Source organism: Heliangelus exortis, chromosome 1, assembly GCF_036169615.1.
Source record: "Heliangelus exortis chromosome 1, bHelExo1.hap1, whole genome shotgun sequence".
Classification (NCBI taxonomy): Eukaryota; Metazoa; Chordata; class Aves; order Apodiformes; family Trochilidae; genus Heliangelus; species Heliangelus exortis.
In genome coordinates this window covers 140,239,623-140,266,463 of record NC_092422.1, presented here as the reverse complement: position 1 = coordinate 140,266,463, position 26,841 = coordinate 140,239,623, and the positions used below count along the sequence as shown (strand labels likewise).

The window sequence follows — 26,841 nt, the reverse complement described above, 5'->3', positions numbered from 1 at the left end:
GGCAGGGCACACACGCCTGGCCAAGGCATGTCATAGAACATTTGCACTTCCCAACATTCCATTGGCCTTTCAAAATACCATTGCAACTAATTTCTAGCCATAAGATATTTTTATTAGTAAATCTAACTGGGAAAATTGGGAGGGGGGGGCACATGGATTTGATTTATTGTTAGACATGACAGGACCAAGTCACATCACTGAGACAATTATTTGCATATGAAAGCAACAGGAGATATCTACTAAAAAATCCTGGGTTTGGAGTTTTATTCCCCTGAGGGACATAAATTAGTCCAAGATTGTTAACTACAAAGACCACAGGCTGAAATATCCTGAAGTCCCTTAACACTTTAAACACTTTGTTCAATTGTCAAGAAAAATAAAGTAGTGTTGGGGGATGTGAATTATATCAAACTTTGAAAAGTGGCACAGAAACAGAAATGTTGATCTGCACTGCCTTGAGTACCACTAACTTCCTACAGATTCTCATTTGCCAGTCAGAACCAAAAAGCTGCATAACCTGCCTGAGATTCAGCTCTCGGTGGGTAAACAAACCCCAGCTGCTCTGTGCTCGGATTGGCTGAGTGTAACTGGATGAAGAAAAATCTAAACAATATGGTCTCTGTAAATATTTGATCTGCCAGTTATCTAATAGCAAGAGTAGCCCAGAGTCCAAATTTATTTTTTCTGCCAAAGAAGAGTATTTGGGGTTAGGGTTTTCACGATGCCAGGGGCTTTGCTGTATAAATCCTGCCAATGTGCTATTTGGCACATAACAACAGTTAGATTCTGATTCTGCCTACACAGGGTGCATGGGCATGTTTGCACTGTACAAAGGCATCAGAGTCACGATCCTGTAGTTAGATGTGGTCCTCACTATTTGCTGCTATTATCCCCCTGATTACTAGAACCCAAACAGCAAAGTAGAAAGCAGGATCATATTTACTGTAGACAGACACACTGAAGACTTCGCTGTTCACACATAATACACAGAAGCTGGACTTGGGCCTCTTGTCCCACAAATGGAATAAAACGGAAAGATAGGAGAAGGAAAAGGATATATTCCTAACATAAGAATTGCCCCTGTACCAGATTTCACGTCAGAAATGAGCAGAGCACAAGTGAGATGTTAGTGAGAGGATTTGTTTCCATCTCTTCAAAGTGGGGCCCTGCCACTCATGGGCACAACCTACCAAAGGGAGCAACCCAACCAGGCACTGACTTGCTGCTCAAGGATATTCCCATTTCACCTATCAGCCTTGACATTAGTGATTGGCTTTATCTCACGTGAGCACACCTGCTTTCCTGAGTAAAAATAGCAATTTCCAGAGAGCCTTCAAAAATGCCTCTGAACAATGTGCACAAGCAGAATAAAAGCAAATACAGGAATCTCCAATGGCTGGATTGTCAGATCTTATGTCCTAGTGGAACCTGGAAGATCTACATACTTGAGAGTGACATTAGGGGATTTTCCTGCGCCATTCTGCTGTGTTATGGGAAATTCTGCTTTGTGTATCCCTTAGTTTGGAAGAAAATGCCTCAACACAAACTCCATTTCACAGGCTGTTTAGGACAATGCTAAGTTATGGTGTGCTCTCTTTAATTTCTGTGTTCTGTTTTCTTTTAATGGTTGGTTAATGGAGGAGAGGCTTCCCAGCATACTGACAGGAGATGACAAGACTACTGCAGCACCATCAGAATAAATAAAAATCAATAGGTTTTCTGCTGGTGTTGGCTATAAAAGAGAGCAGAGCTATTTATCAAGTCTGACAAGGGGTCCAGAACTGCAGGATCATCACAGGCACCACAGCAAAAAGAAGACGAACAAAATAAGAAATACTAAATAGGGAATCAAGATCAGTAGAGCAAAATCACTAGCATATCAGCTTGTTTCAATACATAATAGTTGAGGAGAGCACGACAGGAACACTGAGAAATGCAGCTTTTATTTAAGGGCCTCCAGGTATATTACTTCATCAGTTCCTCATGAAATACATCTTGGATCAACTTTCAGTGGTCAGTATTGTTCCCATTTAACAGATGAAAGTTTTTTTGAGAACAGAGAATTTAAGTATCTTCTGTCTGATCACCCACAGGCAGTCAATGGCAGAACTGGAAGCGAAACTTCTTGGGCCTCCCGCCTCCCATCATCTCTCATTTCTCTCTTAGTACTCCCATAGCAATAGCACTATGAGGTCCATTCAGGGGCCCCCCTAGAAAGAGCATATTAGAAGATCTGCTACCAACCCCAGTGATATCTCATGTGGGATGGCTACCAAATCTTACTGCAGGGCCAACTTAGAATTCTATTGATTCATGCTACACTCACCACTGCAGTATTTGAATTAAATGCCATCTTGAGCCCAACTGGAATGGACCATTCTACTAACCTTTACATGATCATTAGAAAATCAAAAAGGGAGGACACACAACATATAGAAACTGATAAAAGCAACAGTGAAGTGGTGCATGGGTTTTAAAGAGAAATTGAAGAGACAGAGAAAAAGCTGGAGAAGGTGCCAGAAAACCTTGAAAAATTTTAGGAAAACAACTTTCTGTGTACATGCAGCAGTCTCTAGGCTGGCTACCCAACAGCTCTATAATGTCTTGTTTCAGTTAATTGCTCATAAGTTTGCAAACTAAAAAAAAATTTCTGGGATCAACTTTTCCACATTTGTTGACTGACAGTTGGAGATTTTTCTGAACTAAAGGGAAATTCCTCAAGCTTTCTCTGTGAATTTCTGTGAATTTCTCAGTGACACTACACCATTTCTGTGGCAAGACAAGGGCAAAACGCACCTCTGTCCCCAGCCATAGCAGCAAGATGTCTTTGTAGGGCATTAGCACTGTCCCAGGTTTTGTCCTCCAGCAGTCAGCCCAAGAGTGGATGACCAGCTTCTTGTTCTTGCTAGAGCTGAAGCTATCCTTCAGCTTAGTAGCAGATTCTTATCAGAAATTATACTCAACTTTCCAGCCCTTTGTGCACCTTTCATTACAATTGCTATGGGGAGTACAAGGAATTGTTAACATTTATTGCTCTGTCACAGCCTAATGGCTCCCACTTCTCTCAGGGTTTCAGAGTTTTGGGGAACCATTCCCCAAAGCCATTTGGGAGGTCTGCAGTCTCTCCAGCATCATTGTGGATTTTGCATAGGGGAATGAAGGCAAGGCAGACATTCAGAGTGAACAGAGAGGAAGACTTTGGTAGGGGGTTTTGTCATAGCTCAGATCTCTGTGGAAAAGGTATCGATGTCTTAGGAGTAGAAATGAGCAATGTGTCTAGCAGGATTTATAAATACATACAAAACAACAAATACAGGTCTTTAGAAGCTAAACTAATACCAAAACTAGTTTATTTGTAACTCCTTTGAGATAGAGAGGAATAGATTATTATAAACAGGATGCCTTCTACATAACTCTGAATACTCTGTAGCATGGCCAAGACTAGAACACAGTGTTTTAATTTCCGTGCTGCTGTAGAATTTCTCAGAGAGTACTAAATATGGTAGTGTTAAAAAGTGAGATAATAATTAATGAGCATTGATTTCCTTTGAGAAGTGTTAGTATGCCTTCTAAATAAAGCAACAGCAAGAGAAGCACACAGGTGAAGATGTAAGTTGCATTAACTTGAAATCCCAGGACTGTTCATCTATTTGGGTAGAAAATGAAAGGCAAGGTTTGAGGAGTACATCCATTCAGAAGAGGTTCTTAATCTCACATATAAGTGTCTCTCTGTATAGGGATGGATGGTATTTTAGTGAAGACAGAGGAAGAAAGTTCAAACTGAGAGACTTTCCCTGCTTCTCATTTTCCCACTTTCTGAAGACTGGGATGAGAAAGCAACCATTTCCAAATCACCCTGAGCTCACACACAATTGCACTCCTTCCAATGAGTTTGGAAGCAGTAGCACAGGGAAAGCTGGTCATCAGGCTAAAAATAAAGATTTTTCCATGCAAGACAACTACTAGGCACTAGCTGGCCCTCGATTTTAACCTCCTACCACCATTCCTGTGTTGCCACTCCACCACCAAGAAGTGTGAGGTGAGCACCAGGACTTCTCCAGCCTTGATTTAATCAGTCAAAACCCATAGATCTGTGTCAGCTCGGCCCCAAAGCATGATGCCCAGGGTCTCCACCTGCTCACTCTCACTCCCTTCCTCTGTCAAGTCTGCCTGGATGGTGATGGCAGAGGTTGCTCTCTGCAAATTGAGGGGAGCGTGGCTTTATCTTCGTTTAGTCCGACAACAAAGAGCTGATGACCTGCAGTAAGGCAGATTAGTTTCCACCAGAAAAATGCAAAACTCTCCTCTCCCCACCATGCCACGAGCAACCAATCACTTGCACCTTTAAACACCCCCCTCTCGCTAAAATTTCGCAACGGAGCCGGTGACAGAGCAAATGTTGGGGCGCATAACCAATGGCATTGTCAGTCGTGATTAATCAGCATCTCCACCAGGCTGGCGGCCAATTAGAATTTACCATAATAAGGAGGTGACAGCCGGTGTTGCTAAGCGACCGCTGTCTATAGGGCTGGGAGAGCCAGACACATTTAGATGTTACTGTGGATCTCGACAGCGGCACGTCAAAACATCGCAAGCGTCTGCCCAGTGGAAAATTTTACAACCTGGGACTGGGCACCGGAGTGAGGCATAATTCCCTTTCAGAATAAAAAACATAAAAGGAGGAGGTGGTTTTTTTGTTGTTGGCTTTTCCCCTTCCCCTCCCCCCTTGCCATCCCTTGAAAGAAGACTTCAAGGAGTCAATCATTTATCTGTGCTTAATTAAGAGATACGGTGCCGCTGGAATAGGACTTTGTTACCGGGAAAAGGGTTCCCATGGCTAAATAAATGCTGAGACATTTATAGGAAATTAGCAGCAGGTCAGTGAGGAGACATTTATTTTCAGTCAGAGGTATTTATCTGGCAATGACATTCTGTTCCAGTGACTTATTTTATTATATGAAAGGATTAAAGAATAAAAGAAGGAAGGGGGGGAGGAGATGGAGAAATGAAAATAGACTGACAGCAGTTCCCATGTTAACACGAGAGCTGCTGACTCTGCAAATCATGAAAAGCTATGTTCCTACTGGGAGCAATAACCTTCCCTGTACTTTAACTTCCTCCTAACAGGGAGAAGGGGAGGAAGGTGTAAGGCTTCTTTTTGAGTTTGCTACATTTTTATGGACAAACTGGTTTATATACAGACAGAGGATCATATTCTCAGATGAGCTATTCTGATTTTCACCAATCTGTGGCCAGGGCCACACTATATATGTGCTCAGCTGCACGTGCTCTTCAGGTCAAAATAAACTGGCACAAAGCAGCAATTTTTTACCTGTTCTTAATATAGAGCTATATAAAGTAGATGCTTGCAGGAAAGAAAATAATTATGTCTTCTAAAGGTGGAAAGCAACACAACCTACACCTTACCTCTTTCATTTTGGTATCACTGAAGGCTGGGGTGAGAAGGCCCCGGACGTATTTCCATCTGTCATCACGAAGGCAAAGGATGCTGTCAAGCATTGGCTTGGAAATCAAATTCGGCTTCTAAGTCAAAAAAAAAAACCAAGAAAACAAACCATATGATTCAGTTTTAACACAAACACAACCAGAGCTACTTCAGACTCTGGAACTTGGAAACATTGGCCCAAATGGTATTGCACTGCTGTTCCACAAGGAGAGAGGTTCAAATCAGCCTGAAACACCAAGCCAAATATGGATGAGGGTAGAGAAAAATTCTCTTTTGCTGCACACATTTCCTCTTGGACTCGCAGAAAAGCCCCAGGCCAGCCCTGTAATTCCTTGCTCAGACTGTTCTGGTTCTGCCATTCCTGGTGTTCTCCTGTGATTGCCAGTTCTCCTTTGCTGAACCCTGGCTTCTTTCCTCCCTTTCTAAGGTGACTATCAAGAGGACCTGTCAACACTCCCTCTCCATGTGACAGGAGTGCCAACACACAGCACGTGGGTGTCTGTGGGGGACACGAGTTCTGGTGACAGCTGGTATGTCAGACTGTTATATGCATTTTAAAAGTCTTCAAAAAATACACTGATTAGAAAACAAGTCCCATTCCATACTCTTGTCTATAAGGAACACTCCTGTGGAGTGTCCAACTATGAAGTTGTGGCCAGGGACACTTACAGCTTCGGCAGTTAGCCAAACATAGTAGTTTAAAGCACTGCCCTGTAAAGTTTTGTACCCTGATGACTGCTATGGATTCACTAAATTTTAATCCCACCCTCCACTAAGAAATCCCTATCCTGAAAATAGCGATATTCACTGAGGAGTAAAACTATAAAAAGATTAAAGAAGCAGCGTATCAGAAAACAACACAGTTATGCCTGGAAGAGGCATCAGGCAATGCTCAGCCCCACAGTAGAATCTGCTACACCTTGTGTTATTGGGATGTTTCCCAATTGTTCTCAAAGGGCTCCAAAAATGAAGATTCAAGAATGTCCCCAAGCAGAGTCCTCTGGTGTTGAACTGATCTTACCATGATCTCTCTTGCTGGAACTTATGATCTTTAATCTTTGTGCTAACATAAGCATAGAAAGCAGGCTATTCTCTCCCTCTTTACAGAAGCCCATACATACAGAAGGCTTCAATAGCCACCAATAATATTGCTGCCATCTACCCTGAATAACACCAATTAGCTCAATGCATACTTCTCAGTTATGTTATCTGGAGCCATTTGTTCAGTTTCATTGCTGTCCTTCTGCACAGTCTTACTGATTTGCATCTTTACATGTTGGACATTTACATCATGCCAGGTAAAATCCCTGTGACTTGACATGGCACTCCCATCAAGAAGGGATTTTTTTCATATGTTCTGCAGGCCATATTCCTGTCTATTCACCCCAAAATACTATCTACCACAGCATGACAACAATGATTCACATACTGGCTTGTGGTTCCCTGCAACTCAGACTTCTTTCAGAAAAATTACTCCTAATGAGTTACTCCTCAGCCATTATCATTGAAGTTGGTTACTCTTAAGAGTCACATACACAATATGTGCTTGTTGAACTGTGACCATTTTTATGATTACTTGGGAAACTGATCAAGACCACTTTGTCTTGTAGTGTCTTTTCATCCTTACAAACTTAGTGGCTTCTATATAAATTGTTACACCACTGATATCATTACCTAACCCAGTAAAAAAATTGCAGAATAGTACTTGCAAAGATAAAACCTCTGGGGGATCCTCACAGATCATTTTTCTCTGCCAGTGGCAGACTTCCCACTTTCCAAGTCACCTTCAGTCAGTATTCCAGGTATCTTACAGCAATGTCCTCCACTCTAAAATTGGTGAGTGGGGATGTGAGGTGTACACTTCTGTAGATATCAGACTGTACAGAGGCACTCACTTGAGCAACTCAAATCTTCTGTAAAAAGACTTCTCTTCAAGGGTCATGAAGAGCTGACAGTCTAGCTACCCTGGTCCTCCACTGCACCTCCTTAACTTTCCTCCTTATTGGAAGAGTTTGCACTTAATATCTTGTCTTTAAGGAGGTGCCAGCTCTCTTTAACACCTTCTTCCTTAACTTGCCAGGATCTCACTGCACTGCATAAGCTCATAAAATGCAGAAGCCTATTTTATATTGTAAACAGGCTAATGGGATAGTTTTACATTCTCAGCAACACCACCCAGTGTAGTAAACTAATGTCAGTGAGCTGACACTACAGACCTGTTTTGAGCAAAGATGAGCTGTCTCCAAGTTGAAAAGTAAGTAGCAGGTTATTAAACTGTAGGAAGAGACTGAATCAAGTATTCTCCTCAGATGACTACTGTAAGATAAAATATGGCCACATATTTAAGGGATACATGGGCCATCCTATTTCATTCAATAACATGAAAACCTTTGACAGGTTGTCAAAGTTGAAAAGGTTTGGACTGTTTTCTCTGAGTATCCTCTTTGAAGAAAAGATATTTTCTAAACTTGACACTAGGTAGCTATTCTGAGGACCAGAGATGCATCTAGAGAGACTGGTATGGACTGGGGTGCTGCCTCATTTGTTGCAGGTATTCAAGGGAACAGTATAATCAGAAGGAGGCTCCAGACAACTGGAAATGAACATCATCCTTGGGAAAAGTACTGTACACTAGGCTCTGATCCACAGTTCTTATGTGCATTGCTAGGGAAGCCCATTACACTAAATCTTGACTCAGCTGGTCACCAGATAAGTATTACTTATATATTTGGTCTTCAGTTTCAAGCTCTGAGACTCCTACTCACTAAGGCCATGAAAATCAACAACAGGGAATGTGCACTGATCACACAAAACTAATTAGTCCAAGAAACCAGGTCACTGAACAGGGCCCCCCCAGTTAGCAAACACTGTTGGACCTGTGCTTCAACCACCAGCATTTGCTCCTGTTTTATAAAATAGAGACATCAGATAACCTCCTCAGAACTGCTAGCAATATATTAACATTTCTGAGGCACTCAGAAACTACAAGGAAAGAGCAGAATAAAAATTTCCACAAGGAAATGACCGATTTTGTCTTCCAAGCAATGTTTGAATAATTTAAAGAAAAAAAAAAGGGAAAAAAAATGAAAGAGAAAACATCATAGGGCAACACTTGGAAAAGTATTTTGCATCCGCTCCTAAATTGAAGGCTGCCCAGCCTGTGCTCTCTACAAGACCAATCTCCTCTGAAAGACAAGGCTCCACTGAGATGATAATAGATGCCATATAAATCTGACTGTGTTTGCCTTGAAAGAAAAATCTCCTCCTAACATCAAACATTTACCCTAAAAAATGCTCCTAATTGCATAAAAACAGCATATAGCACATTTATAGAAAGGGAATCCAGTTACTGAAAAAAAAAGCCTGTTGACTATAATGCTATAACTATGACACTAACCATAGCATTGCCTTTTTAGCACTCCATTTTAGGTACATAAGCTCTGCAAAGAAGGAAAGGCAATTTTGGCTATAAATTACTTTACTCTGTCTTTTTAAACTGAGTACACAAAAACATGTTTGTGTTTATTGGCATACCACCAGCATGACTGACAATGTAGACCAGATTTCATTTATCAGGTTTTCCTTATCATTTCTGCAAACACTTTTGTCCTAATTGCATAACCTATGTTACAGGTTCATACAGCAGGAATGAAAATGGATTTGGTATGAGAATGAGCCTGAGGTGTCTTAGTGAAAGATGAAGTGTCACCTCTCTCCAAATGGACAAAGTACTAGCTGTATCTGAGAATTTTTGAGCCTGCAAAATTCCCTAAAAAAATTACCATGGGAGAGAGCTGTAATATTTTCAGGGCTGGGATTTGGGGTTCTTAGGAGGTTACTAGCATTATCTAAATACCCAACAACTGCTCTGCACTTCCTTCTCCTGTGTAATCAAATATTTCTGACCATGGTACAGAAATGCTGCACCAAAACCACTGGCAGGACAGCATACCTGCAAGTGCTACTGAGTTCCCACAGTCACAGACATGCAATCAGACACAACAAAGAAAATCAGAGGGATTTGCCTCCAAAGAAATCCTTTTAAGACATCAGTGCTTTTAAAACAGAATACAAAATAATGTCTGAGGATGAGCAGCATCTTTGCAATTGTTGCAAGAACTCCCTCTCCATTAAGCTGCTCCTTAGGCTGACCTTTAAGACCCAGTTATTGGCTTGTTTGTCCCTGAGCCGATTTGCCTTGCTGTTTATTACTAAATAATTCAGGCAAGGGACTCTTCTTTGGCTCTCGGGACAAGTGGTACAGAACACCTGCTGTCTCTGAGGTTGAATCACTTGGTTGAAGAGAATGGCCATATCCAAACATGCTTATGGTCATGGTGCATGTTCACCTCCTAAACTGTGCCCACGATATGCCTAGGGGACAACTAATAGATACAGGACAAAACCATGCTAAGAAGCCTGTCAATATGGAAACCTGTAGGGCCTTCTCATGCACAAATATCCTGTCCCCGTTATATTCTGGACTATTACTGTAGTCACGTGTGATTCATAAATCATTTGCTTCTTTGCTGAGTTTGACACTAAAAGACTACACTGAACCTCTGACAGACAGCAATGAGCAGGAGGAAGGGTAGCAGTACCATAGTGTTCCCTCAGAAACTTTATCTTCTCTCTTTAGTAGAAAAATGAAGGTTTGCAACCAGCACAAGAGAGTTAATGCAGCTATAAACACTCTTAAGACACTCTGAATACGTGAATTGTAAAATATCCGAAAGGCCACCTCGGAAAAACTTTTAAAACCTATTAGCTCCATAACCTACAATATAAACTATTCACTTCCACATAACACAGGAAGAAACGAAGGTCTATAGAACAGGATCTCAGAAACTCTCTTATCTAAACTTAATCATAGTCAACTTTAGTGCTACTAAAACCAATCAAGATTTATTTCTTCTGGAGAAAACTCTCAGCACTGAAATCCTGGTTAGGCTTAAACAAGGAATTAAACTCTAGAGCAGCCAAAATCCTAAATCCTAACATTAACTCCAGCACTAGTTCTGCCATTAGCCATACCTAGCAAACACCATTTGCCTTCATGTAAGTCCTTGGCTTTCTTCCAGCCCTGCAGGCTTTGCAGGATCCAACTTTAACTGGAATTCCATGTCCACCCTCCTCTGAACTCTAGTCTCCCAATCCTACAAATCACATTACTGAGAACCACTCACTGCTCTCACCTCCAGCCTTTCTTCAGTACCCGTGGACACTGCAGTATCCAGGGTTAAGTCCCACTCTGGGTTTACCCCACCCTCTCCCTTTTCCCTCTTTGGGAATATGACAGGTTCCCAGTCTGAGGGCTCATACTTCTCCCAGCCCTTGTGCATGCCATACAGTGGGTGTGGTAGCTCCAGTGGGAAGGACTCTGGCCTTTCTCTCCCTGGGTGAGCTCCTGGAGTGATGAGCACTGGCACATCAATGGGTTAATATGTTCATCTGATTTTCAAGGAGGCTTGCTGTCCTTCTCTTGTTAAAAATGCACCTCTGATTAAGCATTACCATGCTTAAGAAACTGTCATTGCTTAAGAAATTTTCACTTTTAAACTGGATTTTATAAAATGAAACACTGAAAGAACAGAGAGAAAGTTTGTAGATTGAAGACAAGACTCTACCCCTGTACCTCAAACAGGAATTATTTGTAAAATAATTTTGTAAAATTTGTAATTTGTAAAATGTTATTGAACAAATAAGATTATTTGTTCAACCCCCCTTGACTGACAGATCATCACTACCACCAGTTCAGCCAGCGGGTGAAATCAGTAAGCCCACTAACTATTCATATGGTATTTTATCCAGGCACTGGCAGTGGCATGACATTTACAGATCAAAATAACACTTAAAATAACACTATAAAAAAAGTAACAGGGGAAAAAAAAACCAAAAACAACAAGATATCTCCAGGAATATATCTCACCAAACCTGCAGTAAGTGGATCATAAAAGCGATAAGGCAGAAGATGCCTCCATATATTAGTTTATAAAATTCCCTGTTGGTAAACTGATCCACTATATTCCTTCAAACTTGCTTTGTAATTTCTAAGAGGAAAAGTCATGCTCAGCTTTTCCTGTGTTCATGACATTCAAAGACACATTGTGCTTTTGCTGGCTTTTGGCTGAACCAAGAGAGCCATGTCATGTGTTTAAAAGCAAAAGAGAATTCCTTTGTGTCACATACCCTGTAGTTCATTATCAGTTCCACTTAGCAGGCTCTTGCTTACACGGATGTTACAGTCACATCTCTTCAAAATGTGCAGCACTTTTCTCTTCACAAATCATAATGGAGCAAGACTCAACTCCTTGCCACAAGATCTCAGCCGTCATGGAGAGCAAACCCCTGGCACTGTCCACTGAGTGCTGTGCCCCAGGGTGGGAGACCACTGGGGTCCCCTCACCCTTCTGCTCTACCTGCCAGGGATCTCCCACTCATATAATGCCAGGGGCATTCACTACACACGGGTGTGGACTCTCCCAGAGGAGGCTCATTCTTTATCTGCCTTTCTAAATCTCCATATTCAAACCCAGAGGTGCTGCACACCCCAGACTGCTCCTCTGAGGTGACCTGAGTCAGCCCTTCCTTGCCCATGAAAACTATATGCACAGATATTTCCTTCCAAACACTTTCCCAGATCATCATTAACCCTGCTGATAATCTATTACATTTTCTTCCCCTCTATAAAAGTCCATTTAAATGAAGTTAGATTTTATTATCTATGATTTAGGAGGTGTTCTTACGGCTGCAGAGGGAAAAGGCAAATCACCAAACTAACTCCAAAGAGCTTATGTTTCTTTGCAATTTTACTATTATTATATTTATTTTATTATTATTATATTTATTTAGCTTAATTTGAAACCAACATGATTGTGGAGAAGGGGAGAAAATACTCATGCTTTATCAATCTCACTAAGCTTTTAGGTTTTTCTTGGTCATTAAGGTACTTCTGAAGAGTGTTACAAGGTAGAATCAGTGTCAGTGATTACAATAATTGTCTTCCACTCTCGTGTATAGATGAAACTATACAAAAAGACACCTCCAAGCTCATTCTTATGTTGTCAAGTCAGGATCTTCAGTACCTGACTAATGGCTACTGTTCATCATTACTCATTGGAAAAATGGCACAGTCAACACCAGCTTACACGTAAATACTGGATTTTTTTTTTTTCCCTCTCTGTGGCAAGCAGCCTGGAAACATCTGTTCTTGTCTTTGCAAACATTCTCTTAAGTCATGGTTGTGTCAATAGAAACCAAAGCATGTCATTGCAGTGAGGTAAATATAACCATTAATAAATGCTAAAATAAACACATATGGCCTCCTGCAGCCTGACCCAGACTGATATGTCAAATATCATTCCATTTGTTAGTGTAAGGAAGATCAAAACAAAGTCCATGCTTTCATCAGCTTGCATATGGTGGTCAGTTTACATATTTGGGGCCCAAACAATGAAACCAAAGAAGAAAGTATTTACTGTTAATTAATTAGAAGTTCTGGTATTATAAACAAATTCAGGTTGTACTAGAGAACCTGTGCTCTATATGTAGTATCTGCTGTACTGAGAGGCAGTTTTTAAACACAATGTGTAAATCTACTTTCCAGCTGACATAACCAGGCTTTTTAATGTTGGATAAAGTCACAAGACTAGTAAAAGCTGCTGTTTATGTACATTTTTCCTAGAGGTAACATTGAGGACTAGAAGGTTCCTTTTACAGATTGTAAGGAGAATTTGGACAAAACAGTACCCAATAACTTTTGATGCAGATACAGTCCTATGCTTTCAATCATTTGTATACATAGGAATGGCAGGCAACGTCCATAAGAACTAGAGCTAGATCTTCCCAGTACACAGAAATGTCATATTCCACGATCTGCTCATTAAGGGACATCTCTGCAGCTGGAGAACAGCAAGAGAGACTGTAAGTATCACCCAGCCTCCCACTGTTTGTCCTCTAGGCTGCTGACCCCTGCCATAATCTTGACTCAAATGCCTGGGGTATGTAGTTAGATACCTCAGAAGAGGATTCACCAAAGCTGAGTGTGCAGTTGTCCAAACTGCCATGACAGCAACGTAGAAAGAGTCCCACACCTCCCTAGGGTCTTGCCACCTCCCTTCTCATCTACATCATAAAATAATGAGCTCCAGAAGAGAGGTCACCACAACTGTGATCAGGGATTACTCCCTTTCTTTCAACTATGGTGGTAACTCCCTTTCATACCAACACTGAGGGAACCGAAGTCACACATGGGGAAAAAAAGTCGTAATTCCTTCATGTGGATAAGGGTGGGAAGTCAGAAAACAAGAATAATAAAGAACTGTCATAGAAGGAGTAGGGAAAGGTGCAGGGAGGGAAAGTCCTAAACCTTCCTGTCCTTTCCAGGCAATATTTAGGAGTGAAGTGGGACTAGATTTAGAGCATTCATTCCCCTTGTGAGAATGGCTTCAGTCCCAGTTCTTCTCTAAGTTCTGTTTACATAAAACTATCATTGAATAAAGCTGTACGAGCAATATTTTGCAGTAGTATCTGAAACCTTGCCCTCCCTGATCCAAACGAGTGCCTTATTAGGCTGCAGAGATTCACTAACTCCTCTACCATAAGGTCCAAGAATGGCAGAGAATGTGGAACAGCTTCAACTTGTAAGGCTGGGAGTGCATCTTCCCCAAGAATCACCTATAGGTTGCTAGGTAGGGTACTTCCCAGACAGATGAGATTAGTACCATGGAACATTTTTCAGTTCAGTGGAAAAGTGCATGAAAGCCTTTCTCTTGCAACCTGGGCAGCTCCCCTTGTCACTAGGGCCTGTATTGAAGTGCAGTTCCCCCACCTTCTCTGGTGACTTGAAGGAACTTGTTTGCTGCTGCTACAGTTTCTTCAGAGCCCACATCACCAGTCAGTTTCAAAGGTACCCAGTGAAGTCCCTCTCCTCTTGAAACATCATATTCATAGGTATCCTACACTAGACATGAGGACTCAGAACTGCTAAACACTTTGGCACCGAAGTGCTTCTGACCATGCTTAGAAAAAGAACTACATGTGCCTGAGAAACCTTGGTGTTGAAATCATGAGCTCCAAGGGACTTGAGACACTTCCAAGCTCTCAGTATGGCTGAGCAAGAGTTTTTAATCTGCATTTTCAATGAAACTCCTCACATGGGAGTTAAATGCTTAGGACTTTCTGATTACCACCAGAGGCAAGCTAACCAGGTGAAGGGGAGGCTTACCAACACTTAATTTAAAAAGAGTATTTGCATGCAAAACTTCTCTTCAGAGTAGAGTATATATATAAAAAAAAAAGTAACTTTTTCATGTATTTCTTATTTTATTGACAATTTTAATTTCAAGTTTACCTCAGATATTGCAATATAGAAATAAAATCATAAACAGACCTGTCTATCTTAAAATCTCAAAGCACCAAGAAATGCTAAAAGTAAACAAGTAAGTAGTAAACTATGAAAAAAGGTTAATTCTTTTCAAATGTTTTCTATCAATCTTCTAACTTCTGATACAGCACCTAAAAGTTGTTGCCTAATGTCCCATTTTCTATGTGACAGCATCATGATACACAAAATCCAAGTCTTATTTATCTAATTTGAAACAGAACACTTGGAAGATGTACATCAGACCAATAAGCTCCAATACATAGGAGATAACTCAAGAAAAAAGTATGTCACCTTTTTTTTGCCCTTAATGCCAAAATTAATATTTTAAAACAATGTCAAACTAAGCAAATAAAAATTTGCTTATGAAGACTCCACATGGTTTTCAAAAACACAAATGAGTTCAAGATGCTATTTAAATCAAAGTACTGAAAGAAAAGGGTGATTAAAAATTAAAAACATGGACCCAACCACCAACTCAGGAAGCCAGCCATGGACCCTAAGATGTTAGGGGGCTATTCCATGGGAAATACCACTCTGGAATCACCCTGTTCTTTCTCTAAACATCTACTGCTAGTCAAAGACAGAGCACTCCCTGGAGAAATATGCCTCTTTGTCTGTTACTTTTCCTCTGAAAAGTCATTTGGAAAGAAAACTCCAGGTCAGCTGTAATGAAAACAAAACAAGCTGTCAACAAATCACATTTTCAATATCCGTTTAACTGAAGAATTTGAATTCCCTGCCTGCTACTTCACAATCGTTTCTAATTACATTAAGTGTATATTTACACATCAGGGAAAAAAACAAATTTTGCATATTAAGATCACCGCATTTATCTGTCAAACACTAATGCATTTTCCTGATAGCAGTAACTGTTTTCATTCCTCATTTATTTGTCCCTCAAGAAGACCTAGACTATAAAACTTTATAAGTAGTTTCATAGCACACTTTCAGGATTTTATCTTCCAAAATTTCATGTTTGTGGTTATTTGTCTGGTGTCAATCAGGTAAAAAATGAATTCTAATTTATAAAAACATGACTATATACAATAGCATTCATTCATTTGACTCACAAATTAATTTGAGAGCATCAAGAATTAAATGTTTGTCATAAGATAATTTCAAAAATAATAAAAGTCCCGTTGCATACAGATAACATTACAGGACTTATGGTGAGGTCCCTGGAGCTCTCTGTTTCAGCAAAACAGCCCCACTTCCCAAACAACCTGTAACCAGACTGTTCCTCGTATCACTCTTACTCAATTTCTTCAAGGAGAGGAACTAAAATGCTCCTCTGAGTATCAGCAAGTACCTTGTTCAAAATAAATTAACAGTCAGCTACTTCTTCATTCTCAAAAATATTAGGCATGTAATAGCAAGCAGTGAGAATCATGAAGTATAAAGGACATCATCATATCTTGTCATCTTAAGACTTCTAGGATGAGATAAAGTTTAAAAACAACCAAAAGCCCTGCAAGTTGGAGCCCACATCCAGCTCACCAACCCCTTCCTTGCCAAACAGGCCCCCCCCCCGGTGGCTCAGCATTTCACCAACCCATTGCTTCAGTTTTACCACACTGTCACCGTGACACAAACTGCGAGCCATGGGTTAGATCCTGAACCCTCCTCCCCCTTCTGTTGCCCAAAAAGCCAGCGACAGCATTTCAGGCATGGAAAAGCTGGAAGCTCAGCAAATATACACTAGGACAGGGAGGTACTTGGGATGTAGATACTCTTTTATCAAGTGCCCAGGGAAGGACTGTGTGCCAGCGACAAGAATCAACCACCAGCAAGCCTTTCAGTGAGTATTAACCCCACAGCAGAGAACAGAGAAAGGCAACAAGGAACTCGACTGCATGTTGCCATAGTCCTCCCTGCCCACGTCAAAGAGAAAAGAAGACCTCACTCTCTAGACCATCCTTCAGTGAAGATGCCAGGCTGCACCCGTGCTCAGCACACACATCACACTTGGTGGCACCCACCGTGTGTTTTCGCAAGTTCTCAAGTGTCTGGCACTTCCAAGCCCAGCTTTACTGGTGGGTGGAAGAAGGGGGAAGGGAAAGGGTTGTGGTTTCCAACCATCAGTGCTGGACAGTGTAGCAGGTACTCCTGCATCACAAAAATTGCATCTGCACAGCTGCTACTCCCACATCTGATGTTGGTGATGAAGGCCCCCAGCATCCAACAGCCTGAAAAATGAAACTGAAAAAAAACCCCTCTGCAATATGTCTAAAACCTAGCTGAAATTTTCATTCAGAATCTTAACCTTGGGACCAGCCTAAGTTCCTACAGCCAAAACTGGCCATGGACAGCCAATATAGTATAAAAACTACCCTGAGTTCCAAGAGACCACCTTAAAGAAGTGTGGGAAAGAGAACTGCCTCACCTGACCACTGATGAGAGAAAAAACAAGGCTGTTTCAAGTCAAAAAACAATCCATCAACCAGAGCATCCAGAGAACATTTAAACATGGTGAGACACCAATTAGGGAGGGGGTACTCCCTCTAAAATCTACCATTAAAAGAAAAAAATAAAAGCAGGGATGGTTAGTGAAACTTAAATAAAGCTGCATAGTCAAGAGAAACTGCAAATACTTAAAAATCGTTTTATTTTTCCAGGCTTTCTGGAAGAAAAAAATGAGGAAAGTTCCAACAAAACATTTTGTTATGTGTATGTTTTTGGAACAAAATTACTTTACTTGGCAAATTGAAAGAACTTTAAGTCCACATTAGAAGCTGTACCTGAAACAAAATATTCTAATTACTTTTTAAAGTTCACTGTTTTGGCTTTTGACTCTTGAAAAATAGCCACAATGTGAAAATTCTATCTTCCACACATTTTCTAATCAAATCTCAGAAAACACTAGGGGCCTTGCAAGGTATGTATCTTTTTTAAATTCTTGATGCTGTCAATATAGAATGCCATCTATTCTTACTGCAGTCAATTACAATGAGAAGGGAATTAAGAGAGAAAAAAAAGCATTAAAAGTGCAGTCTTTGCATCCTGAAGCATATGCAAAACTGAGTCCAGTTCTTTAGTTATGTAATCCTATTTCTTTTTTCTACAGGATCTCTATTTGATTTTTCAATTTTATAAAGAAAACAATGTTCTGATAGGTTTTAATATTACATATTAGAAAAAAAATTTTATATGAAAACAATCAGTCACAAACTCATGCTTCTAAGCCTTTGGTCATAAAGCTCACTTGAGAACTTGTATAAGTTAGTGATCTGTAGAGCCCTATCACCAGAAAGCAAAACTAGCAAGTGAGCTTCTTTATTCTTTAACAATTTTTGTTGAGTCTGTGTCTACTGAGATTCTTCAGATGCTTGTAAACTTAAGCAGTTTGGTCAGATTTTCAAAGTGTTTTTTTATATGCAGCTAGAGGGAACAAAGTCAAAGAAAAAACTGTGGGGTTTATTTTCTCCCACAATGGATAAACAACCCTATCTTTCCCTAGGCTGTTTCTCCAAACAGGGAGACCATTTTGATTAAAAAATTGTAAATGGAAAACATTAATCAACACAGCTTAAACTTGATAAACTACCAAAAGGTAAATATTGTTAAGACACTGGGCAACTTTAATTATAGATATCACCACTACATCTGCTACTACACAGCTTCTTCAGAACTGATGAAATACCAGTACAGTCCTGATGACATTAAAATGTGACTGAAGGTCAATGACTGGTTAAACTGGAATGTTTCTGAGCCATTGTTAAATTATTCTGAATTATTTTAGGAAAGCTGCATAAAAAGTGCAAGAGTGCAGTTCTAGCTTCATCTAAATGCGCATACTGAAAATGGAAAAGGAAATGGGGGAGCTGTCCTTTCAAGCTGCCTTGGGAAAAAAAAAAAAAAAAAAAAAAAAAGAATATCTTGTATCTTCAACTTATAATTAACCTAGCAGAGAACAGTGCAAGATAGTTCTTGGTTTTACTTCTTATTTCCCCAACCCCTCTTGTGCAAGAGCAAGTGTGAAAGGAAAAGGAGAAGGAGGAGACATTATTTCAGTAAAGAATGTCACTATTTTAGTTTCTGCTGCTTATTACCAGTGAGAGGAGACTGCCAGGAGTAAATAATTAACAATGATCAACAATTCTATTCTTTTGCTGCCAAGCAGCTGTTTCCTGATCCCTGTATACATATCTTGCTGCCTAGGTGTCCATGGGGCTGAATGGAACTTCATCTGACCCCCACCCAGCAGAAACAGAAACAGGTGAATCAACACAAGAAGGAGCAGCATTGGGCGCACTCAAAATCAGGAGCACTTATTATGCTTAAGAACTGGGAGCAAGTGTGCTGCCTTTTACATCCCTCCCCCTCTTTCCTTTTTATTTTAAGTGTGGTGAATTTAATACCAACCCAAAGTCAGCAGTACTGGCAACTTTCCTTGGTCGTGGTGGGGAGCTCTGCAGGCACCACACAGTGCTTCCCCAGCACCTGCCTAACACACTGCAGCAAGTTCCCTTCTTAAGGCTCAGACTAGCCAACTATTTGCTATCAACTATTTACAAGAAATGGTGCCAAGATATGTGGTTGCTATATAAACAAAGAAGAATTCTCACTAGAGACTAAAATAAGACCTGCCGAATCATTTTTCACTCATGATCTGTAAGATTTATAGCTGTAACACACTGTCAGTGGTACGAAGCGCATCGTCTCTAAACATTCTATCCCATGGAGGTTTTGCTCTTGCAGAATATACATTACATAGTGTACAATTCACATGCAAAAAAAAAAAAACAAAAAACCCAAAAAAACCCACCAGGCTGGCAAAAAATTTCATTTAGAACAAATCTACTGGAGTTAACTGCCAGGTAATTTTGTAAAGATCAGAAGAAAACTTTCCAGGCTCTGGTCAGAGAACCACTACATCATGTTCAGATGCTGCTAACACCATCAGCTGTTTGCCACCCCACATCTGCTGGAGACAACCACCATTGAAATGGAACTGATAGAGAGCCCATGTGAACACTCATCATCTGCTTCGGTGCCAAGTCAGCCTGCAGAGTTTTTAAAAAGCCTGCATTGATACATAAATGAAGGTGGATTAGTTTCTGAGCTGAACCAGATGAGGAATGCTTACATAATCCATTTTGTAGGCCTTCCTGTGGGAATCGTAAGTCCATCTAAGACATTTTAACACAAGGTTGCTAGCATTGTGCTAGATAAGAATACTATCATTATGTGTGTATATATATATATGAAAAACAACAACAAAAAAAAAAAAAAAAAAAAAAAAAAAAAAAAAAAAAAAGAAAGAAAAATACCTTTCAAGTTCAAATATAATCATAAAGACAGGTAAGTGGATTAAGCTATCTGAATAAAAGACTAAAGAGAATTATTCCCACTATTTTTGAGATGACAATACTATGGTTAGAAGACTTTAAACGAAGAGCAGAGGGCTGCAAGGATTAGTATAATAAATGCCTACATGTATCCCATTAAGTCTCATGGAAGAGGAATGTACTTCACTTACACTGAAGTCCCCAAATGTAACTCCTACCACATTTGAAACAAAAAGCTCATCCATTAAAAAAAATCACCTGCTTGAGTAATATTTAATAGAAAGGATTCAAAAGAGGTGGTAAGAAACTGATTTGTGGCCAGTGGAGCTACTGGGAGAAATGATGCCCAGATGTAACCTCTGGCACTGGAAGTCACCACAGCCCTGGTTGCTGGAGGCTGGGTAGTTATGTTACTCTTTTGACTTCTGCTGCTGGCCACCTTGGGAAGAGGACACTCAGCTAGGTTAGACACATCTTTGGTGTGGTATGTGACAACCATTCAAACTATATTTCCACATCACATCTGCTCCAGTACTCAGTGCTGAACTTGTAGGCTTCTGGCTAACTACATGTAAATCACTTTCTGTGAAACATCACTTGCATAGACTTGAAAACATGTTCCTCTATCATCAGATTCTTCAAAAGGACTTTTTGTTCATAAGCAGATGAGTTATCTCTAAATGTGGATAAAGACATGGAAATAAAGCAAAGTACTGGCTCTGAACTCTGATTGCTCATGTAAAAAGGCCAACTTGAATGTTGTGATCCAAGCCTCTATCAATTCTAGAACAAGTGACAAGCTAATTACTCTTCTCCTAACAAATACAGATTAGGAAAAGCAGGAATCAAAGGACATGACACTCTACTCTGTGTCAGGAATAAGGAAAAGGGGAAAACTGTAAACAAAACAACCAATCTGCTACAGAAAAACAACAGTTTCAGAGGTCAGAAATGAGAGACTGTTGAAAACCCATGCTATTATCATAAATAAGCTTGAGACAAAATATCTCCACATCATCTGCCCAGAGAAATAGGGTAAGTTGAACTTCCCTTTAAAAAAACAACAAATCATCAGTAAACAAAGGTCAGGATCAGCAAAGATCAGCATGAACTCCACTCCAGAGGTATCACACCTACTCATAAAACAGTGACCTAAGATTTCATATCTTAAGATTTCATATCTTTTATCCAGGAAATATTTATTAATATTTCCTTTAGCTATTATACAGAGTCCTGGGAACAGACCACCCTTTCTTGTCTATAAGTGTTGTTTTTTTTCAGTGTTGTGGTATAAAAACCAAACCAAGAAACCTACTGCAAAACCAGTAAATAAATAGCCAGTGTAAGTTTGATGAAAGATTGGCTCAGAAGACTGCTTTTGGCCTGAATAGAAAGATATGCTTTCATCCTGTTTTGACTATACTCATACGTTTACCTAACATAATTGGATGTACTTAATATTGCAGGAGCCTTCAAGCAGTGCACATTTCCCTCATTAGTGGGTTTAAAGCCTTAATGATATCTCCTGTGCTGCAGAAAAGCCCAATGTAGGCTTTAAAAGTGATTGGCAAGTTACAACAGGAGAAAAACTGGGGGAAGGGAAGGCAAAACCTAATAAAAATCTCATCTTGTTTTCTTCAGTCATTTAGAAAAGTTAAATTTGCAGAACGGTAGAAGAAGGGAAAAAAGGTGAGGACAAACATATAAAAAAAACGGTAATTTCAAAACTTGATCTTACAGTAATTCAAAGAAATGGGGAATGGGTACAAAGAAGGAATGTCCCTTCATGTAACTTGCAACACTTTAAGACGTGTACATTCTTAGTCCTACACAAACTCCTCCTGACATAAACAAGTGCATATGCATAGAGTATTGTCAAATCAGCATCTTCCTACACCTGCTGCAAACCCACCTTTTTATAGTTTCCTTATACAGCTTTTTTTCCCCCCCATTTAAGTCTCAATAGAGTTGGCAGGGAAGCCTTGCCTCTAAGAAACAGAATGTCACAATATACCATTAACTAAGTATGCAAAGGCTTTGGGTTTTTGTTGTTTGTTTTGGTTTTGTTATTGTCTAATTTTGACCATTTTCCAGGAACAGAAATTTCACAGGCTGGTTTAGTTTCAAAAGAAGTCTAATTATGTACAGCTGTATTCAGTATTTTCTAACTGCCTTGAACAATCAGTGAAAGGGAGATTTGCACACATTATCAGCAACCAGCATCAGTGCTGCCAAAGTATGTAATCCATCTGGTGTTCTGGTGTCTACCTAGAAGCAGGTATTGAACCAATGCTGGCTGCAGTATGAAGAAAGAGCATTAAAAAACAAACAACACAACACAGCAATTCTAGTAATTTCTCCATACAAGATTGTCCTTGTGCTTGTGTTCCCCAGTGATTTTGCAAACCATTTTTTATATGTATAGGCGTGGAGAGTGGAGAATTAAAAATGTAAATTTCATCAAAACCTTCACAGGGAAAGAGGTAGCAGGATACCATGGTGATGGCAGCACTGCAGCCCATTAATAAACCAGAGAAAGACTCAGGAATAGATTCAAATACTTAGACCTATGCTGAAAAATACCTCACTTCATGAAAAATTCTGTAAAAGATAAGATGACTTGCATCTCAACATCAGCCGTGGCCTCAATCTACTGATTCATCATGTCTGACAGGGGGCAAGAGAAGAGGAAACGTTTTTAAGCTTTCTGGCTTCCTTATAGTCAACTGAATTGCTTTTAAATTGCCAAGATTTACAGGCAATCTGAAAACACACAACCCATGTGTGGAAAAGAGAAAAAGTGGAAAGTTTTTGTTCTCCTATTCCACTGGTGTGTAACCCATCTGTCTCCCCCCATCACAGCCCCTCACACAGCGGGGATCAGCCGGTTTTATTTGTTATCTTACCTAGAAATTTGACAAATGCTATTATTTGCTTACTCAACTAGAGATTCACAAATATTAAGCAAACAAACTCACACGGCCTACCTGGACAAAATATTAGCCAGTGAAATTAGCAGCCTCTGTAGAAGAGTGGCTTTCTCCAAGCCCAGCTATGGTCTGATCACCACTTGTGAGGATATGCTGAATTCTTGCAGGAGAGCTCCAGGCAGCCACAACAACCCAGCAAACCATTCTCAAACAACAAACCATCTAAGCAACCACTCAAAGAAAATGTCTGTTACAGGCTCTTCTCTTTAAGAGAGGGTCTTTCCAAGTCTGTCACCCACCTTCAAACTAATTAGATTTAACTAGTCAGCGTTTTCAGGTGGCTTACTTGAAAACTATTTTGTGGCACTCCACAAAACTGGTTATCTTCTTAAACTTCCCAAAACTCATCTTTATGAAAAACTTAAATGTGTGAGAAGAGACCATGTGAGGCACAGAAAAATAAAGGCTCCTATTTAAGGAAACATTCCTATTCTGGACAGACTGTTATGCACACTTTGTTAAATATACACTTATGGCCCACTGAAATAAACGAGACATATGTAAGTAAATGCTAATATCTATTTATGAATAGCAGTCTGCAGAGGCACAAGCCAGGTGTTCAGGGTAGGCACAAATGAGCCTTCTCACCTTGAAGGACAGAGATCACACTTGGTGTACTGCTCTGAATAAGAATTACAAATTCAAATGACAAACTTAGAAGATAATCCTCAAAATATTTCCACTGAATCTGTTAATATTAATGCTTTTATTTCAGTTTTTAAAAAATACTTCTGAATCGAAACTTACTTAAAAGGACATTTCTGAAGCTGCTCCTAAGAACATGCAAAAACCCCTCCTACCTCAACTATTTAAATTAACAGATAAACCAAATCCTAACCCTTTGCCATCGGTTCTGAAGTATTAACGTTCGCCAACGATAATGTTCAGCTGGAAATTCCCAACATACCCTTTTAAATTTGTTAAGGTGACAAAACACTTCCTAAATTATTTGCCCTTGTGAACACAGGAATTCTGTAGCAAAGCCAAAAACTGAGCTCAGAGCTCCTAAATCCCAACCTAGAGGCCTAATCACAAAACCAGATTTCATCTCACTGGGATTCAGAGGATCAGGTGGTTCCCAGAACACTGTTCTACTAATATGTCAAGTCTTTCTCTAAGGCTGACTGAAGCCAAAGTCTGATTAATTTTACAGTCAATAGCAGTGATCATTTGACAACATTAGTTTTGTGCTATTAGCTTCAGCATATGGGGAATAAGGGGCAATTTGTCGTGCATGCATAAAAAGACATACACAGTCTGAAAGAAATGACCCTCTCAATATTTATCATTTTAATTTTAAAGTGTCTGCTGCAAGCATATGCACTGCTACTTAAAAACATTTGAACAAAACTGGATTTAATTGCTCAGAAAAATTAACCAGCAAGCTCTGAAAGCAAAAGAGGCAAGAAAAAAAGTCCAGAACTAAAAGCTATTCTATCAGCTAAAGAAGAGGCAAAATAGTTATATACACATTGATCAAGCTAGAAAGGTATCCTAATATGTCTAGCAGACAGCCATGGAGGCACTCTGGGGAAAGAAAACAGATACAATATGGTTATTGAGCCCAGGAGGTCTTACTCTGGCACAGCCCAGTGGGAAACATCAAGTCAGACCAAGGATAAGAGCCCTTTCTTGGCTCCCTGGCAGAGACTGGCACTGGAAAATCTCTCAGACATCTGGGCTCACACAGCTGTACAAGAGCACCAACAAATATGTGGTCAAACAAATTAACATTAAACAGTTAAGTGCTATACAGCCAAAATACATTCCCTGATAGCATTACTCCCTTTCTATAAGGATGCTGTACCAGCCAAGACTTCAAGCCAGCTATGATCTAGCAGCTGTAGAAAACTGCTATGTAAAAAAGTAAATCTTAACAAATTCACTGCTTGGATACCTTTTCACTTATCCTCACAGAACACTGAATGATTTTTAGAAGCACTGAATATTCCCAGCCCAGTGAGACTGAGCCTTATTGTACACGTGGCAGGATCTACACTTCCCTGAATTTGTTTTACAAAGGGAGGGAGGGAGATTTGAGGGAGGAGAGAACATCGCATCTCTGAATCACAGGGAACTGGATGTTCAAGGCATGTCCTGCCATCAGGTGTGATGGTTCTGCTGCATCAGGAACAGAAATGTCACCACAACATGTACAAAGAGGAACATTTTGTGAAGTTTCCATAATCAGATATGACACAATTGATGTTCACAGGGCTCTAGTGAGAACTAGAGATTCAGCATCTCTTCAGATCACAGACAGTCGCCAAATCAAACATGTGTGCATCTGTCTGTGTCCATAAATGTATACAAATAGGCACTCATGCACACTTGCAATTGTAACAACTAATCCTGAGATATGTCTCCAGAAGTGTTTCCATATCCTATGTGAACCCAGTAAAAAAAAAAAAAAAAAAAAAAAAAAAAAAAAGATGAAACAAAATGAAGGAATGGGAAAATGAAGAAAAATATCTAAAAAGGTTGAGACAGTGAACAAACATAAAGCACATTCCTTCCTTCTGTTACCACAAAAACCAGCTTCATTTTTTTAAACTAAGTATCACAATCAAATTATTAGCACACACTGGAACATCACTTGTATACTAAACCATCACACTGAACAGTCATTCTACAGGGTGGAAAAACTCAGATCTCATGATACATATTTCACCATTTTTTCTCATCTGTTTTAATTACTTTCTAAATACTGACTTACACACCAGTGTGCTGTGTGCCACCAGTGCTCCAAACCATGGGCCCATGTGAAGGTGAGCCCCCAACAAAGCACACCCATCATCTGTTCACAAACTGAGTCCATTGCACTTTGAAATAACAATTTGGAAATTAAGAAATTCACACGAAAGAATGATGGTAATGGCATTGACACAACCAGAAATAATCTTAGGATGTTTAATTTGAAGAAAAGAAACATTTCTAAACCAAACAACCAAGGGTTCAAGGTCAAGACAGCATGTATATGTGTCTTTTGGCAACAGTACAAAACTCTTCATTCCTTACATTTTTTCATTACTTGTCTCCAAATGAGTATGTTGGTGGGTTAATTTTGCAAAACAAAACCCATACGTGTGATAGAGAGACTGAAGAGAGAGCCCAGCCCATCAGCTGAATCAGACTATGGGTTTGGGTACACAGTGGAATGACCACCATTTACTGAATGACAGCACGCCAGAGGGGGAGGGACTGCTGCATGCAGACAACATCTTTAATCCAAAAATCAAGGCAGAAGACATCAAGTAAGATCTTGCAGAAGACATGGAGCTGACCCTTTACCCAAAAAAGGCCACATACACACATATGAAATCAGTTTCTGAGGCACAGATAGAGCAACATCCACAGACACTTTTTTTGCCAGTACTGTGTTCTCTAACAAGAGACCAGGAAAAACAGCTGATGCAGGGGTATGGCAACAGTCCTGGACCACAGCTAAACAAGACAGAGAAAATAGGCTCCTTCCCACTTAGTGGCTGCATTTTATTTGTTTAATGCCTCAGGTAAGCCTAAAGCTTTACAGATTTAGCAGAATAAAGATGAGGACAACAGGTTAGTATGATAGGAGAATTCTACATGTGAAAAGAGTAATCATGTCCCACTCAGATGAGCTAGGAGGAAGAGAAGCAAAAGGACAGACTAAAAAAAAGCTTGGGCAGATGTTTCTTCCTTCATGAAGAATACAAGGCATTTGTGCAGTCA

At 39.9% G+C, this 26,841-nt stretch overlaps 1 protein-coding gene across 6 annotated transcripts in view; it reads right to left on the bottom strand.

Annotated features, from left to right (window-relative positions):
* TBXAS1 (thromboxane A synthase 1) overlaps positions 1-26,841 on the bottom strand; it is a 243,014-nt gene that overhangs the window by 96,635 nt on the left and 119,538 nt on the right. For 5 of the 6 annotated variants that reach the window (XM_071727781.1, XM_071727805.1, XM_071727797.1 and 2 more), the window contains one exon: positions 5,428-5,544. The exons of the other annotated variant lie outside the window; for it this stretch is intronic. In XM_071727781.1, coding sequence (XP_071583882.1) covers positions 5,428-5,544 — 117 coding nt within the window. The remainder of the gene's footprint in view (positions 1-5,427; positions 5,545-26,841) is intronic. 6 annotated transcript variants of the gene reach the window in all.